The sequence below is a fragment of the Mastigoproctus giganteus genome, chromosome 1, assembly GCF_048544385.1.
Source record: "Mastigoproctus giganteus isolate SK-2022 chromosome 1, ASM4854438v1, whole genome shotgun sequence".
In the NCBI taxonomy this organism is placed as follows: domain Eukaryota; kingdom Metazoa; phylum Arthropoda; class Arachnida; order Uropygi; family Thelyphonidae; genus Mastigoproctus; species Mastigoproctus giganteus.
Genome location: NC_143575.1, coordinates 276,977,226 through 276,994,361, shown reverse-complemented (window position 1 = coordinate 276,994,361; position 17,136 = coordinate 276,977,226). Strand labels below are relative to the sequence as shown.

The 17,136-nt window shown below is 38.7% G+C and overlaps 1 protein-coding gene across 2 annotated transcripts in view; it reads right to left on the bottom strand.

The window, feature by feature from the left end:
• LOC150092019 (uncharacterized) overlaps positions 1 to 17,136 on the bottom strand; it is a 49,542-nt gene that overhangs the window by 14,834 nt on the left and 17,572 nt on the right. For both annotated transcript variants that reach the window (XM_090377729.1, XM_090377738.1), the window contains exon 2: positions 4,190 to 4,233. In XM_090377729.1, the coding sequence (XP_090233855.1) occupies positions 4,190 to 4,233 (44 nt within the window). The remainder of the gene's footprint in view (positions 1 to 4,189; positions 4,234 to 17,136) is intronic.

Below are 17,136 nucleotides of genomic sequence, written 5' to 3'. Positions count from 1 at the left end.
TTAACAAAACCATGCTGTGTTCGAGCTATAACTGAAGTCTTGCCTAGATGTACCTGCAGTGCTTCTTTAACCAGTGCCTCCATTAATTTTCCTGGAACAGAAGTTAAACTCACAGGTCTATAATTACTTGTGTCGCCCTTTGATTCTCCTTTGTAAAGTGGGATCACATTTGTACATCTCCAGTCCATTGGTACCTTCCCTGAGTCCAAGGAAGCTCTCATAATTATGGCTAATGGTTTCCTTACTTCCTTTGCTGCCTCCTTTAATTTAACTGGATAGATCCCATCCACTCTGGGTGCTTTTTTTTATGTTTATCTTCAACAATTTCTCCTCCACTTTCCTCTCAGTTATTACAAAATCATCTAGCTCACTGCTAGAGTTTAATTCACCTCTGGCACTCCCCTCCCTGAATAACTCCTCATGTGTGAATGTAGATGCAAAATACTCATTTAGTTTGTTAGCAATGTGAGCAGTATCATCAACATCCAGTGGACCAATTTGACTCATCCCTTTCCTTCTAGAGTTTACATAGGAAAAGAACTCTTTGCTGTTTTTTTTTTTTTTTTTACATCCTTTGCCATAGATTTCTCATAATTTGCCTTTGCCTGCCTAATCTCCTTTGTGACTTGGTTACTGACCAGCTTATATCTACCATAGGCTTCCATGTCACCCATTAATTTATATGTATCCCATGCATTTTTATTCTCTGCCACATGCCTCATTAGTTCATCTGACATCCATTTTGGCCTAAACCTTGAACAATATTTCTTAGTTGGTATGTAAAGCCTAGTAGCTTCCAAGATAAGTTCTTTGAATGCTTCCCATTTTGAATTTGCTGTTGGTAACATCATCAGTTGTTCCCACTGTATAGAATTTAAATACTGTCTCAGACCATCATAGTCGCCTTTACGAAAACAAAAACCCTTCCCTTTACCTCTGATGGTAGTTACCTCCTTGAGTAAATCCCACTTCAACACATTGTGATCACTGCCACCTAGTGGTTCATTTATCTGCAGGTTCTTAATGCATGAAGAATCACTACTGATAATCAGATCAAGAGTATTACTCCCTCTAGTTGCCTCCCGAACATGCTGATGTAGAAAACAATCATCCAATAAATCCACAAAAGCCTTGATAGTGTGTGTGAATGACCAACCCACAAATTCCAGTCAATATCTGGGAAATTAAAATCTCCCATTATAAGACTCTCTGATTTACTGGCCTACTCCATTTCCCTGTACAATATCTTATTATACTCATCAGAGTCATTAGGCCTATAGCACACTCCTACTCTCAATTTTGATCTCCCAATGCTTATGTCACACCAAACTGACTCGACACTGCACTGTCCAGCGATGTTGACTGGCTTCACTCCCTTGGATTTTATGTGTTTCTTAACTAATAGCATAACCCCTCCTCCCTTTCTATCCTGTCTATCCTTCCAGAACACATTGTACTCCCCAAATTCTAGTTCTGCATTCCTTATATCTGTGTGACACCACGTCTCTGATATCCGAACAATATCTGCCTTTGATGTTTTGAGCAATACCTCAAATTCATCAAATTTATTTACGAAACTCCTAGCATTGATGTACATGCAAGTATACATGCACCTGTTTCTATTCTTAGCTACCCTAACACAATCCATGTGTTTAATTGTATCGCAATGACTCCCAGCAGTCTCCGAAATACCCTGCATCTTGTTTTCGAGGCTGCTTCTCACACTTTCACCTCTGCCAGCAGCTACTGTAAATCTATTAGTTCTTGCATGCCCCCCCCCCAAGCTAGCAGCTACTGTAAATCTATTAGTTCTTGCATGCCCCCCCCAAGCTAGCAGCTACTGTAAATCTATTAGTTCTTGCATGCCCCCCCCCCCCCAAGCTAGCAGTTTTCCGACCCACCTAACACTGCCTCGATAGCATCAGCAAATATTCTTGCAGCCGAACTTTGAGAATTCAACATGGCCCTTTAAATTGGCACATTTATCCGAAATTTTTGGCAAACTTAATATACCGAATAAAACATTGCAGGGAAAAGAATCATCGAAGCAACAGAGAAAATCCAAGCGTTTTAAGGCAAGTTTGACCTTTGGATCGTAAAAGTTGAGGTCACGTTTTGCTGTTTTTCTCACACTGGCACAGTTTACAGAAGATGTTGCGGTATATCTAAGCGAGGTTAAAGTTTCTGTTTGTAAACATTTGCGAACACTAAAAGTGGAAGTAGAGCGATATATTCCAGTTATCTTGGCTTTTCAGCGACTCTTTTCCGTCATTCAAAATCATTTTTTATTCCAAGTAGATGTAGAAGAGAACAATAGTCAAGAACTACCAGATTTACGTCGAGATAAAAGTGCCAAAATGTTGTTAGATTCTGGTGTGAGCTTAATAGAGTTTTGCTTAAAGTTGAAGGAAAAATGTAAAAATATTTTAAGCTTAGCAGAACAGGCCATAGTGGTTTTATCCACTACTAATCTTTGTGAACTTGGATTTTCTAGTTCAGCGTTAATTAAATGTAAAGAGAAACAAACTGATAATTAAATGATTAATGTGTATCAGCGTTTTCTGGCCATTTAGATAAACTTTCTTGAAAATCTTCTCTATGTTAGGATTCTGTTCTTCTACTATTGTCTAGAATGTCAAGAGATTCTTCATTATTTGAGTATGTATTACCCTAGGCCAGTGGTTCTCAAACCCCGTCTGGGCAAATTTTCAATGTAAAAAAAAAAAAGGGATTTTTGCGAAAATAGGAATTTATGATAATAAGCTAAAATTTTTCCACTGAGATTACTCTGTTCCCATTTTTAATGAAAATTTTGAGATGTGTATGCAAATACACACATTTCGAGATATTTATCATTACAGAAACATATGTACGTGTTATTTATTACATTGGAATACCATATATATTTTTAAAATTGTAAATATATAGCTTAAAGAATTTTATTTATCTTTTAAACACAACTTACCAGTGTAAGGTGTGTTTAAATGTCCCAGAATTGGTAAAAATTTGCCTTAAGTCACGTGCTGTTAATGTAATTCGTTTTATGAACTGCATAATGGAATGTTGGGAGATATGAGTGCTGCAGAGACTTCAAGAGAGATGTCAGAGGTTTACAGAGACAAGTGTTTGAATAAAACTGCAATTCTCGAATAGCACAGGACCATTACAGAAAGTCGAGGATCTATGATTGAAGACTCGCAGCCTGGACAGCCAAGGACATCCACCACTTCAAAGAAAATTTAAACTCCCCCAGGAGATTCCGAATGAAGACAGAAGAATCGCACTCCATCACTTAAGCAGCAGCATGTCTCACACGTCATTGAATATGCGATTGTTATAGGGCACCTTAAAATGTCATGAATCTGTGCTCGCTGGATTGCACATTGCACATTATTATGTCAGTATGGAGAAAAGTCGTGAGTTAACCGGTGGTCGGTAATGGTCTGGGGTGTTCAACTGGCACACGTTGGGACCTCTGGTACGTCTAGACGCATCTCTGAATGGTCCAGGTTACATATCCATATTTGCAGACCATCAGCATCCCTTCATGATCATCGCGCACCCACAGGGCAATGGACTCTTCCAGCAGGACAGTGCGCCTCTCCCACAGAGCCGTGGTGACTAGAACATGGTTCAAAGATTTCACCACCATGGAATGGCCTCCCCGTTCACCGGACATGAACCCTGTGGAGCATCTTTGGGATGCTGTGAAAGGTGCGTTTGAGCTTTGGATCCTCCACCCAGGAATGCGACGGAAGAATGGAGAGTGGTGCAGCAAGCACGGATGGAAATACCTGTGGAACGCTTTTATAAACTAGTGGACTCAATGCCTAGTCGTGTGATTGCCCTTATTTGGGCGAAAGGTGAGCCTACCCGTTACTAGGTAGGTATCCCATGATTTCTGTCCACTCAGTGTCTTTGGCATTTGTCTAATTTCACATTCTCTGTACCACATCGAACACAACAACAAATAGCAGCAAACTATTTCTCAGTCTTCATATCTTCACATTAACAACATGTAACTTAAGGTCACTTTATCAGAAGTTGCAAATATTATTAGGTGTGTTGTGGGAGCTTCGTAATAATATTCAAATAAAATACCCCATTTGGAAATAACTATAAAAAGCAATAATAAATAAAAAAATAAAAATAACTGCATAAGAAAGAAAATCAAAATTTTCTTTCTTACCTGTGCAAATGCCGTATTCCAGAAGAGAGTGAGAAAAGTGCTACCTGTTAAAACAAAGAAATGCACCTTCATTGCAATAAATATAGTATAAATAAATAAAAATAAATAACCATTAAATATCTTTTCGTGATAAATTTAAAAAGTTTTAATTTGTATAAGCTAATCATCACCAAACAATCATTGAAATTTCAATGATTGTTTAATTTCAATGCTTATTAAATAAGAAATTATTAAATTATTATTTTTTTATTATTAAATAAGAAATTATTATTATTATTATCTCTCTGTACATTAAAAAAGTTTTTCTCCTAGTGCTATTTATTCGAGCCAATGGGAGAAGAGGGCATGGAACTTACATCACTACAAATGCACAGGTAAATAATTACATAGTAATATATAGGTTTGTGCTTTAGCATCATGTTTATACGTAGCCAACTACTAAGTAGTTACTACAACGAGTAACTACAGTATTGCACTACCTCGAATAAGTAGCTCTTCTCTAATAGAGAACACTACTGTTACTTATTCTCGGCGGGGCAGCGTTTCAGAGCATAAAGAGCCAATAATTATATAGGTCATTTCCTGATTAGATTTCGATCAGTGCGTTATAATGTTAATATATTAGTGTAATGCTATTATTATACAAATAATAACATTATTATTTACAAAATATTTATTAAATATTTACAAAAAACCAAACCATTTGCAATCATACCTCTACTATATCAGGATGGGTTCCTTCATCAGCTGACACTAATATACAGAAAACCTTACAATGGAACTTCAAATGATGCCAGACGTGGTCATATATTAGACAGTGGAGCATGTGCACGAGGTTGGTGAACTTTAATGGAAGATACACAAATGGGTTACTGGGCAGAATCAGACACTTGCTGTTGACAATGTAGAGCGCATTATGTGGGACGCATTGAAAGACAACTGTCTCCATAACGTTGACCAACCACGTGCACGTACTTCACTGTCTAATACATGACATTGCCTGGCATCATTTGATGTTCCCTTGTACTGTCAGCTGGTGAAGGGACCCGCTATAGTTGGTATATTTGTAAATAGCTTAGTATTTTGTAAATATTTTAATCCTGCTCGTTCGGATGCAACAATATTCCTCATGCATTATGGAACACGAAGGAAAAGGGATATTCCTAAGTGACTTATGTAAACGCAGGTAAATAATTACATAGTGATATTTATTCGACCTTGAGAATGTCATGTGGTGGGGGGGATGGGGTAGCGAAAGGGAGAAGAGGGATGCGGGTAACATGGTACAAGTGGGCAGGGCAATTGTGTCACTATAATTGGGCAGTGCAATACACCACTACAAATGCACAGGTGAATAATTACATAGGTCATTTCCTGATTAGATATCGATCAGTGCGTTTTGACAAGTGTGTTTTTTACGTAGAAAAGATTTGACTTACTCTGTCATAACTCTAAATTTTACTCAGAAAAGCGTGAGCGGGGGGTTGGCGCGCAAGGGGGGGGGCAGAGCCTCCTAGTTATTATTATTATTATAATAACTTTTTTTTCCCGCGCCGTGACGGGTACTGGGATCAACTGCATGGGGTGGTTGGTTGTGTCTGGCTACTATTATTAGTATCACTGTTGGTCGAGGAACTTTTTCTTGTCGATGAGGGATATGTCTGGTCTATTGTCTGGTCTTGTCTGGTCTTGTCCGTTATTATGGCAAGGTCCCAGTACAGTCTGTGAGTAGGGGTCTCTAGTACAGCTTTTGGTTCGTACTGGCAATGTGGTACGCTTTCTTTGATCAACTGCTATTTTGTGGTAGCTTCTGATATATTATCCTGGTCATGTCTATGAGTGTACTCCGTCTGGGTGGGGTTAGTCTCACTTGCCCTAATCTCAGAAGCACTAATGGTCACTTGCCCTAATCGCACATGCCCTAATGAACGCTTGCCGTAATAGTAACATGCTTCTAATCGTGTCTCAATGGTAAGGGGGGGGGGGCTACTGTCAGTTACTCTAAGCAAGTTTATAATTGCATACCTTCAATTCCTTTCCCTCTAATTACCCTTTACAGGGGGTTGATGAGCAAGTGAGGTAACGCTCTCCCGGGTGTTTCCATCTGCGTTTGTCGACCTAAGAATTCGTTCAAATAGTAGCCAAACATCAGTCTGACGTTTGCTCTTTACAGCGGGGGATAATACCTATTAAAATTATTATTATATTATAATTATAATATCTCTCTATACATTAAAAAAAAGGTTTTCCTCCAGCCAATTGGAGAAGAGGGCGAAGCAATTACGTCACTACAAATGCAATTAATTATTGACAACTGCCTCCATAACGTTCATCCATTTTTTTGTCTAACATCTGATGTTCCATTTTAACGTTTTTTGTATATTAATGAATATTGTATACAATATTTATAAATAGTTTAGTATTTTGTATATATTTTAAATATGTGTATAGTTTGTAAATAGTTCAATTAAATATTTTAGTCCTGCTCTTTTGGATGCAAGAATATTCCTCGTGTATTATGGAACCCGAAGCAAAAGGCCTTTCCCTAAGTGACCTATGTAAACGCAGGTAAATAATTACATAGTGATATTTATTCGACCTTGAGAATGCCGCGCACTACAAATGCACAGGTAAATAATTACATAGGTCTTTTCCTGATTAGATATCGATCAGTGCATATCAATAGATGTGTCTTTTACGTAGAAAAGATTTGACTTACTCCGTATATATCTACATTTTACGTGGAAAAGCATGCGCGGGGGCGGGCGAGCAAAGCGAACAGGGGGAGAAGCCCTCTAGTACTTATTATTATATTATAATTTATAGTTGGTGTGCTGGCTGGTTCAGGATCTTACCGATACCTATCATCAGACCATGCTACTGCTGCTGCCAAGTTTTTATCCTGGATCCGAGGTTCTTGTGTAGTATGCATAGAGGCCAAATGTTTCCATTTCTTTATATTCTTGTTCCAGATAAGTCAAATCGCACGTTTCGATTAATTCAACAGAAAGCATTGCAAATCGGGACAGCATTTCAACCAAGAAAATTCGAAGTTGATTATGAAAGTGATGTGATCAGATCCATAGAAGAAACGTTTTCTGATGCTGATGTTAAGGGCTGTTTATTTTTGATTTCATCCAATTTGTTTCGAAGTATTTTAGTAAGCTCTTCACACTTTTCATTTAAAGGATGTTCTGAAAGTGGACGCTTGGGAAGGAATCATTCGAGAGCGTCCACTTTCAGAACATCCTTTATATGAAAAGTGTGAAGAGCTTACTAAAATACTTCGAAACAAATTGGATTGAACCCACTGCTCACTTTCCACCATCACTGTGGAATCATCATGCTAATTTTGGTCTTCGGACAATGAATCATGTGTGAGGATGGCATTATGCCTTAAATAAATCTGTGGGGCACCATCGTGTTAATATATGGAAGATGATCTATTTAAAATAACAATAAGCAAACTTTAAGAGAAAAATAGGTTTAGTAAATGTTGCAAATCTTCCCCCTCGTAAAAACCGCAAACACAAGGGCATTAATAAGAAATTAATGAAATTCGGCAAAACGGGGCAACTAAATGATTTGTATTTTAAACATAATCTGTATTTGTATAAATAAAATAAATTGATTATTATTTTGATGTTATATTTGTTTATTTTTTTGTTTGTTTTATTTGTTTGCTTATTTGTTTATTTTCTGAAGTCCATTTTTATATTTTCATCGCTCCAAAAAGAGTACGATTACATACGCACAATAGAAATGTGATTGGGGCAAGTGGAACATAGAGCATATACTTTTAGGGCAAGTGGGGTAACGTCGTTCACCAGGGCCCTAAGCCAAAGGGAAGGAACCAAAAAGAAAAGAGAAAATTGAGGAAGATGCATAAAGAGTAAATAAATTACGTTTCATGGCCGGTGTTTAATACGAAATGTTCTCAGCGAAGACCCACTTTAATTAGGTATTTTATTTCTCGAAGCGCCATCCTTTGAATTTATTGGAACTAGAAAAAAAGGGGATGTAGATTATTGATCCAGGGTGTTTTGATAGCTCTGCTAGTAAATTTGTTTCTCAACTAGCTTTATCTGAAAATGAAGATGGCAGTATCAAACATGTGCCACCAATATTTTGATAGTTATGAGAACCTTCAATAAGACTTATTTTAAACTCTTCTGCCCTAAGGGATTTTAGAGAAAAAAAAAAGTATTTATTGAAACTGCATGAAACTTAGTGGGTTACTTTTTGAAGTGTTATTCATTAAGTATAGAAATTTTTAACACTGTCCCACTACCCTTTCATACTCAGGCCGCTAACTTCAAATGCCCTTCGCATTTAAAAAAAAATATGTTACTACAAATTTAGATATCCAAAGAGAGATCGGATTGAGGTATACAAAGCACTGAAGAGGTTGGATGAGTAAAATGAATGAGGAAGGTTTGTTCTCCCTCGTAGGTGAGACGAGAACCAGAAGTAAAAAAAATAAAATCTCAAAGGAATAACAAAAGACTGGATGTTGTGAAGTTCACCAATGGGCAGTGAGTTGTTGAACATTGGAATAAGTTGCCATCCGTGGATGCAGAAGGTCGACTAATTTAAAACAAGATTGGTTGATTAATTGATGGGAATGGGAATAGTACGCATATTTTATTTTAATAATAATACTAATAATATTACTATTATTAAAATTAAAATAAAATAAAAGTAATATTAATAATACTAATATTAAATTAAACATAGATCTGCATTCATTGCGTCCATCTAATTACTGCAATACAGTATGATTGACACTCAAATCCCGCTTTTAAAGAATTAATATGATATTCGAATAACACTGACTAAATACGAAGAACTGTAATGATTGGTGTAATGATTTCATGTTGAATCCTATTGTCAATCAAATGATACAGTTAGTAAACGTAGAGTTTACATATAGTTCAGCAATGTGACAATCCAAAGTCTCTGAAGCAGGGCTAATCACGAACATAAAGCAGGAGCTAACGGAAGACTTCACAGAATTCGCATTCCTGGAGACCCACCCCGTACCTAGAAGAGGTGGTCCCCCGAATAGTGTCATGAATATAATAGTAAATAAATCTATAAAATGCTATGGACTCTTCTAAAGGTAATGGGTTACCATGATCGTAAGGGGAACTCAATTGTCTTCCAACAATTTACGTCACCTCCTGTCCTGATGCAGAGAAACATTTGGCAGAGTAATAAATCACTTTACATAATCCAAAGCAGCAGAATGAAGCATCTGGGCGTAGTACATGTCTAAAGAACGGCTTCACAGGCTGCATTGTACCAAAAATTAAGTTTGAGGTGGAAAAATAATGGTTGATCCTGTTTTATATGGTCCATTGATTGTAATCGATGAAACCATGAGTGCAGTTCTCTTCAGAAATCCTCAACAATTCTACATTGCCTGTATTGTGGCAATTCGTTGAACAGCAGTAATTTGGGGAAAATAATGTAATGAACCAACAGGTTGCGACCCAGATCTGAATCAAGCTGAACACTTTTGAGAAGTTGAGTTGAAACGAAACATCCTAGTTCAAGTAGGAAACATGGTTGTCTTTCATGTTAATTTTATGTAGACTTCACGAAAGGGCGCAAGAAAATTTGTACATGAACTCCCCTTAACAACACTCCTGTTTTTCTTTTGGTCCCATAATCAATCCTGTGAAGTGAGACGGTGTCCCGCTTAGAATGCTCTTCGGAGCCTCTTCCTTCGAGCTATAACGGCAATTTACGGTATATGGCATCAATTTCTTCGGTTCTGTACACATATTTTGTCTCAAATATTAAAAAAATGGTATCCATAACGTTTGAACATGAAGTATATAAAAATAAAACTTTCTACTCTATTTAAAGTTTCAATGTCATGTTCCTACATTTATTTCTAATTGAAACTGTTTGGATGATATGTAATCAAACGCCTCCTTCCCATTGTATTATTCTTATTACGTTAGAGAGAGGGGGGGGGTAGCTTTAAATTAGGGTTACTTCTACTGTACAAGTCGCAGCTGTATTGTTTGGTATCGGGCAGTTCTAATGGCGCGGTGGTGTAATGAGAAATGTAAAGGATAGTTGGCATGACGTCATTGCAATGCCAAAGATGACATGACCTTCTATAATGGTCACGGGCATATCTCTCCTGCTATGTGCGTCACTGATTTCTGCTGCTACTCAGATTGCCACTGAATCACTTAGGCACTAACAAGAACCTGAACCTTAGAACAGTATGAAAGAGAGAGAGTTTGAGGCTGGTTGGCAAACACTCGTGTTTCTTTCAGATTCTTAATTTAACCTGTTACGGTTTTATTTTCAGATACTCTTGAAAACATTGCAACAGGGTTGCTAAGGTAGTTACGCAACCAACAGAAGGCTTCCTAGCTATTTTGCCATTTGTCTAAGAATGTTTCCTTATGAGAAGCCCCACTTATATGAAACAGAACGAAAAAAAAAGGTTTCACAAAGTGAGGACAGTGACCCGGATTTTCATCGTGTCATATCTGTAGTTTCGGATGGAATACAAAAGAGAAACAGTAAAAATGAAAAGAAACATTTTCTTTACTCTGCTGTCACCAGGGAAACCAGTCATACCGGCTGAGTGTTGGTAGACAGCCAGCATATGTGGGCCAGTAGGACAGCCAACTATGCGAAGACCCTTGCTGGAGGCCAACTGGAAAAAAAAACTTGTCTCGTGCGTGTTTATCGAAGACGATTCCGAAGGGAAGAAGCAGCAAATTTAGCACTGGTGCGTGCCTCGAATATAAATGGGGATCGGATAACGTCAGTTTTAAGAACTTTATCTTAATAATAGGAGGGCCTTGAAATAGCAATTTCGAATCGACGAGAAAAGAAACGGATGATTCATTCGGGAAGAATTTTTTACTCTCACTACCAATTCATTACCAACTGTTGCTGGGACTTAATTAAGAGAAGCTAGTGTTGCGTGCCGGTCTTTCGGTAATAAATTCAATTTGTCTACACGTTGAAATTGGACACTACAAAATGTAACAAAGAAGGTGTTCATCTTGCCGAAGAGGATTGGTAAAGCTCTAAACTCGAATATAAGGGGCGTTCGGCCACTTTGATTTTAAAGGTTGTTCACCCGGAAAGATGCAGACAAAATGAAAGGCGCGCTTCTAACTGCAGCAGCATGCATTTCACGTACACAATACCTCTTTGGATTGTTTCCAGCAAGTTTCCAATCTCCGGAAAGAATGTGTTGCTTCCCAAGGACACGTTGAAGGAAATGTTTAAAATGTCACGATGGTGAGGGAGTGAATCATTATGGCAATTTTATGACGGTGGCACTAGTAATGGCTACCTTTTTGTATCCGTGTAATTTTTAGAGTTTAATTCAATTTTATTTTCAATTTGAATATGCTTTTAAATACAGAGTGATTCAAAATTTGCACACGCAAATTGTAGGTGTTAATTTATCATTGACAAGTAGTGGAATTTGGTTCTCCCTGCGACTGGCAGTACCAGTCGTCCTTTGATGTCCAACAGTTGTATGTTTACTTTTAGTCACTAACTAGTGTTTTGTTGACAACGAAGGTAGCACGTCATTTTATGAAGGAGCGCAAGTACATCTCTTTCGGACCTTAGAAGGAGTGAGTGGTATTCAATTACAATCTTCACATATTGGAAGAATGAAAAGACAGTGTCGAATCAGAAACTTCAAAAACGTTTTTCATCGTGTTTAATCAAACATGATGAAAAATCCTCCCCAAATGATCAAACATGATGAAAAATCCTCCCCAAATGCTAGCATAAACAGATTTTATGCTTTCATTTGGGAAGGACAGTACTTTTTCCCTCTATTGCAATCTCTGTTATAACTGTTTATAATAATGATAGAAATAAAAAGCTGATGTAACCAGTTTGGAGAAGCACATTTCAACTGACACCTAACACCAACTGTAGTTATTTACACTCGGTGATCACTGAATTAGGACCAACCCATCAGTAATGGATTATGCTGCATAGCTTGCAGTAGCTTCGGAAGTAGTGATAAATTAGCAGTCAATGGACATCACAGAGTTTCCAAAGGACAAGATCGTGGGGGCTCTTGCGTCGGGTGCTTCCATATCAGAAACGGCAAGTCTTGTCGGTTGCTCACAGTCTAGTTGTTACGGTGTGGAGTGGAACAGGTCAAACCATCTCCAGCCGACAGAACTCTAAAGGATTACGCAAGGTGGATGTTCGTGGTGAGCTAAGGATGCAACGCATTGTACGGGTCGAGCTGCAGATCATTATGTGACAGCTGACATAATACAATATGGAGAATGCAAAAACCATATCCCAAATGCCGATGTGCCGCATACTCGAACGTGTGGAGTTCCACAACGTACGACCCAAGAGAAACCCTCTCCTCTCCGCTGATTATCGTTAATGGTGAATGCTGCGGTGTTAACAACACGCTGGTTGGACACTGGAGGACTGGAAACGAGTGTGCTGTTCGGATGTGTTCAAATACCTGGTGCAAAATGCCGGTGGATGCCTTCATGTGTGGTGCAAGCAACACGAATCCATGGAACCATCGTGCATGGTGCCCAGGTGGGGGTGGTAGCTTAATATAGGGCATGTTTTGCTGGCAAGAAATGGGATCCGTGGCACATATGAACCAACGTTTCACTGATGAGGTCCACCAGTAGCTACCAGAGACAATGTGTGCCCTTCTATGTTGCATTGCATTGTTTAACGGGCAGAAACGAGATCTTCCAAGACGATAATGGGCCGTGTTATCCGACCGCACTGTGTACGAGTGGTTCAAGGAACACAGTGAAGATATCACCCATCCTGATTAAAGACCAAACTATTATATTAGGCCAACCGAATATTTAAATTCATATCCCGTACTGTGTGTCTTATGTTTGTGTGTTTGTTTGTTATTTGGTTTTTAGGAGCATTAGCAACTAAGGCCATATTGCTCCGGGATATGCGGTGGTCATTCCCTGACCTTTCCGCATCCTCCGTATTTGGTGGTGACGGGCTCGAACCCCGGTCTAATCAAGAGGCGTGTGCTACGCACTGCTGCTCCTTCCCATCTGGCTACGGAGGCGCCTGTGTGTTTGTTCGATTTGTCTGTTTTCAGGACGAAAAACACCAGTTTCTGGTGGGGAGAACCGTGCTATCTACACTTGAGACCGTCTAACTCAGTCACGGAATGAAAAAGGTCCATTAAAGTTCCTCGCGACACCCGGTGTGGGTAGGACGGTGACGATACCACTGTGCTACCCACGCAGACAATCCCGTTTTGATTAGCCTCCAAATTCTCCTGATCTGAGTCCAATTAGCATTAGTAGAGGCATATGATGCAAGAAAGCAAGCTTATGCAGCATCAGCCAAAAAAAAAAAAAAAAAAAAAACCCTCCCGTTTCATCCCTCCATTCGTTCCAAATACCTGTCCAGCTCAGCCTTAAATTTGTTTAGGCTATTAGCTTCCACAAAAAAAAAGATGGAAGCCTGTTCAACCAATCCACTAACCGCTGGCTAAAGGCAAATTTCAGCACATCTATTCTACAACTATCTTTCCTCAATTTGAAACTGTGTTCCCTCAGGTTCTTAGTCTGAGCAAGAGGAAGAATCCCATCAGCATTCAGCTTGCTCAACCCATTCAAGGCCTTATACGCCTCAATCAGGTCATCTCACAGGTGCCTACTCTCCAGGCGCTGCAATTTGCAGAATTTAAGCCTTTCTTGGTAAGAGCACCCCTTTGTTTCCCTTACCAATCTTGTTGCCCTTCTTTGTACTCGTTCTAGCAACTCAACATCCTTCCTTAAATGAGGCCTCCAGACCTCTACACAGTACTCTAGGTGTGGCCTGACCATTGCCTTGTATAATGGAATAATCACCTCCCTTTCCCAGCTAGCAAAATTCCTATATATTATTGAGAAGACTCCATGGCCTGCCCTGGCAGCCCGTCTGCTCAGCGAACTTCATATTTGAATGCACAATTATCCCCCAGGTCTCTTTCACTTTCCACTTCCCTGAGTGTAGTACCACAGAGTTGGTACGTTTCTCTTCGGTTATCGCTACTCATATGCAGTACCTTCCATTTGTCAATGTTAAACTTCAGTTGCCACTTCTCAGTCCATTTTCCCAACTTATCTAGATCCACTTGGAGTAGCATATTGCCTTTACTGTCGTTAACAACCTTGCCAACTTTTTTGTCATCTGCAAACTTGTACATTAAACCTGATATACCTTAGTCAATGTCATTGATAAATATACAAAACAACAGTGATCCCAACACCGAACCCTGGAGAACTCCACTAACAATATTTGTCCACGAAGAGCAATGTCCATTGATTACCACTCTCTGTCGTCTCCAACTCAACCATCCTTTTATTCATTGTAGCAACTTTCCCTAAATGCCATACCTCTCCAATTTGTACAGGAGTCTTCCATGTGCAACAATATCAAAAGCTTTCCTGAAATCCAAGTATATGATATCAAAATTATTTTTTGGCATTCAGTTCCTTTGTGACCACATCATAGTATCCAATCAAACTGGTCATACAAGACCTCCCTTTAACAAACCCATGCTGTGTCTTAACTATTACTGCAGTCTTGTCTAGATGATCCTGCAATCTTTTTTTAACGAGTGATTCCATTATTTCCCCGAAACACAAGTTAAACTAATAGGTCTATAGTTACTCGTGTCACCTTTTGAACCCCCTTTGTTTTTTTTGATTTTTTTTTTTTTTTTTTTTTTGATTTGGTAGTTGTTGGCGCATCGGCTTCTGTGGCCATATTGCACCTCCCAAGGTTTTTGCAGTACTTTGATCCAAGCCCGAAGCGGGAATCGAACCCGCGACCTTTGGGTTGCCGGGCAGGTACTTTACCCACTCGGCTAGCCCGGTCGGCCGAACCCCCTTTGTGAATTGGTGATATATTTGCACACCTCCAATCCATGGTGACCACCCCTGAGTTCAAGGAAGCTCTCATAATTATGGCTAAGGGTTTCCTTACTTCCTTTGCTGTCTCCTTCAATATAACTTGATAGATCCCGTCCACCCCAGGTGCCTTCCTTATGCTTAACTTCAACAATTGCTCCTCCACTTTGCTCTCAGTTATTACACTTACTCCCTGTTAGTGTTTGATAAACTTCTGGCACTCCCCTCATCGAATAACACCTCATGTGTGAATGTAGATCCAAAATATTCATTCAGTTTATCAGCTACCTGAGCATGATCATCAATAGTCAACCCATCTTTGCTAAGTAGTCCAATCTGATTCATCCCTTTCCTTCTAGAATTTACATAAGTAAAGAACTCTTTGCTGTTTTTCTTTGCATTCTTTGCCAAAGATTTCTCGTAATCTGCTTTCGCCTGCCCAACCTTCTTTGTGACTTTATTACAGACTAGTTTATACCTGCCATAGGCTTCTGTGTCATCTGATACTTTATATGCATCCCATACATTCTTTTTTCTGCCACGAGCCTCATTAATTCATCTGACATCCATTTAGACCTGAACCTTGAACAGTATTTCTTAGTTGGAATGAAAAGCCTAGTAACTCCAAAATTAAATCCCTGAAGGCTTCCCATTTAGAATTCAACGTTTGTAACATCATCAGTTGATCCCACTGTACAAAATTTAAAAACTGTCTGAGACCCCTGTAGTCACCTTTATCAAAACAAAAACCCTTCCCTTTACCTCTGATGGTAGTTACATCTTTAAGTAATTCCCACATCAGTACATTGTGATCACTGTCACCCAGTGGTTCCTTTATCTGCAACTTCTTAATGCATATCTGTAAACATTTATGACTAAAAGGCAATGCAAGCGTTTCGAAGGGAAGAAACAAACGTAAAATTCAATTTATTAAATAAAATGAAATGATAATAAACAAAAACACACAAACGGAGTCATGAACTGAATGTCAATTTTTAAATGTATGCCAACAACAATATTAGAGCGAATATCAATGAATGTACTCCAGAAAATAAAATAAATAAATAAATTTCTCTAGAACTGAGGAAAAAAACAAACGAACAAAATTGTTCTTCGCAAGGAATAATTATAGCAGAGGTATGCGCAGTTTTATTAATTTCTCGCATGAACAAAGATCATTGAGCTTCTTTACTATCGAGCAGCTTATTCGAGCTGTTTCAAATATTTCATGGTTTGGAATGAATCGGAGGCACTGAAAAGCCATTCCATATCGTCATATGCATCAACAAGGTCATGTACATACTTGGTCAGTGAAAAAATATAAGGTAGTTTATTAAAGTAAGGTTCCTTTTCATAAAATCTTTCATTTAGCCTCCTGGACTAAATATAATGCGGAAAAACCTTTTGGTTGTGCAGAACTAAATCTACTGTTTCTTTGCCCAGTAAGTCGTTGTTTGGAAGAAATAAAGCAGACCACCTGAAGAACTTTGGGCTCAGGCTAATCCAAACAAACAAGTAATGATGCGGTTCTCGCTAAAAAAAATGCTAACTAATATCAAACCGTCTTTCCAAGATGACCCAATGCCAGTCGTAAGAAGCCACAGACAATTGGGAGTAACTTTTACCCCCATGCTTCGCGTCCACCACCACATAGAAACTCCAAGCAGCACCTTCTTTATGTTAATTACTTGCAAATCATAAAAAAGTATTTTCAGCCCTTCATCTACTCCCTGCATGCAGTTATATTTGGTCCTCTTCTGTCCAGTCACTAAAGAAAACAGTTTATGCAAAAGAGAGTACTTGGTCCCAATAAGGGTAACATATGCGGACCCAGAAATGCGGACTACTCAATGACCATGAAAGAAAATCTGTCAAGGATGCCAACAACCATTAATGGTATGACGATCACGACTGCAACAAAAAATGTTTATAGGTGTAGTTTCCTTCACTTAATTTTTGCAATATGTGCACACATAAAAGACTGCTGTACAAATTGGAGCAGTGTGGTATTAAGGTCAGTTTACTTTAATTACT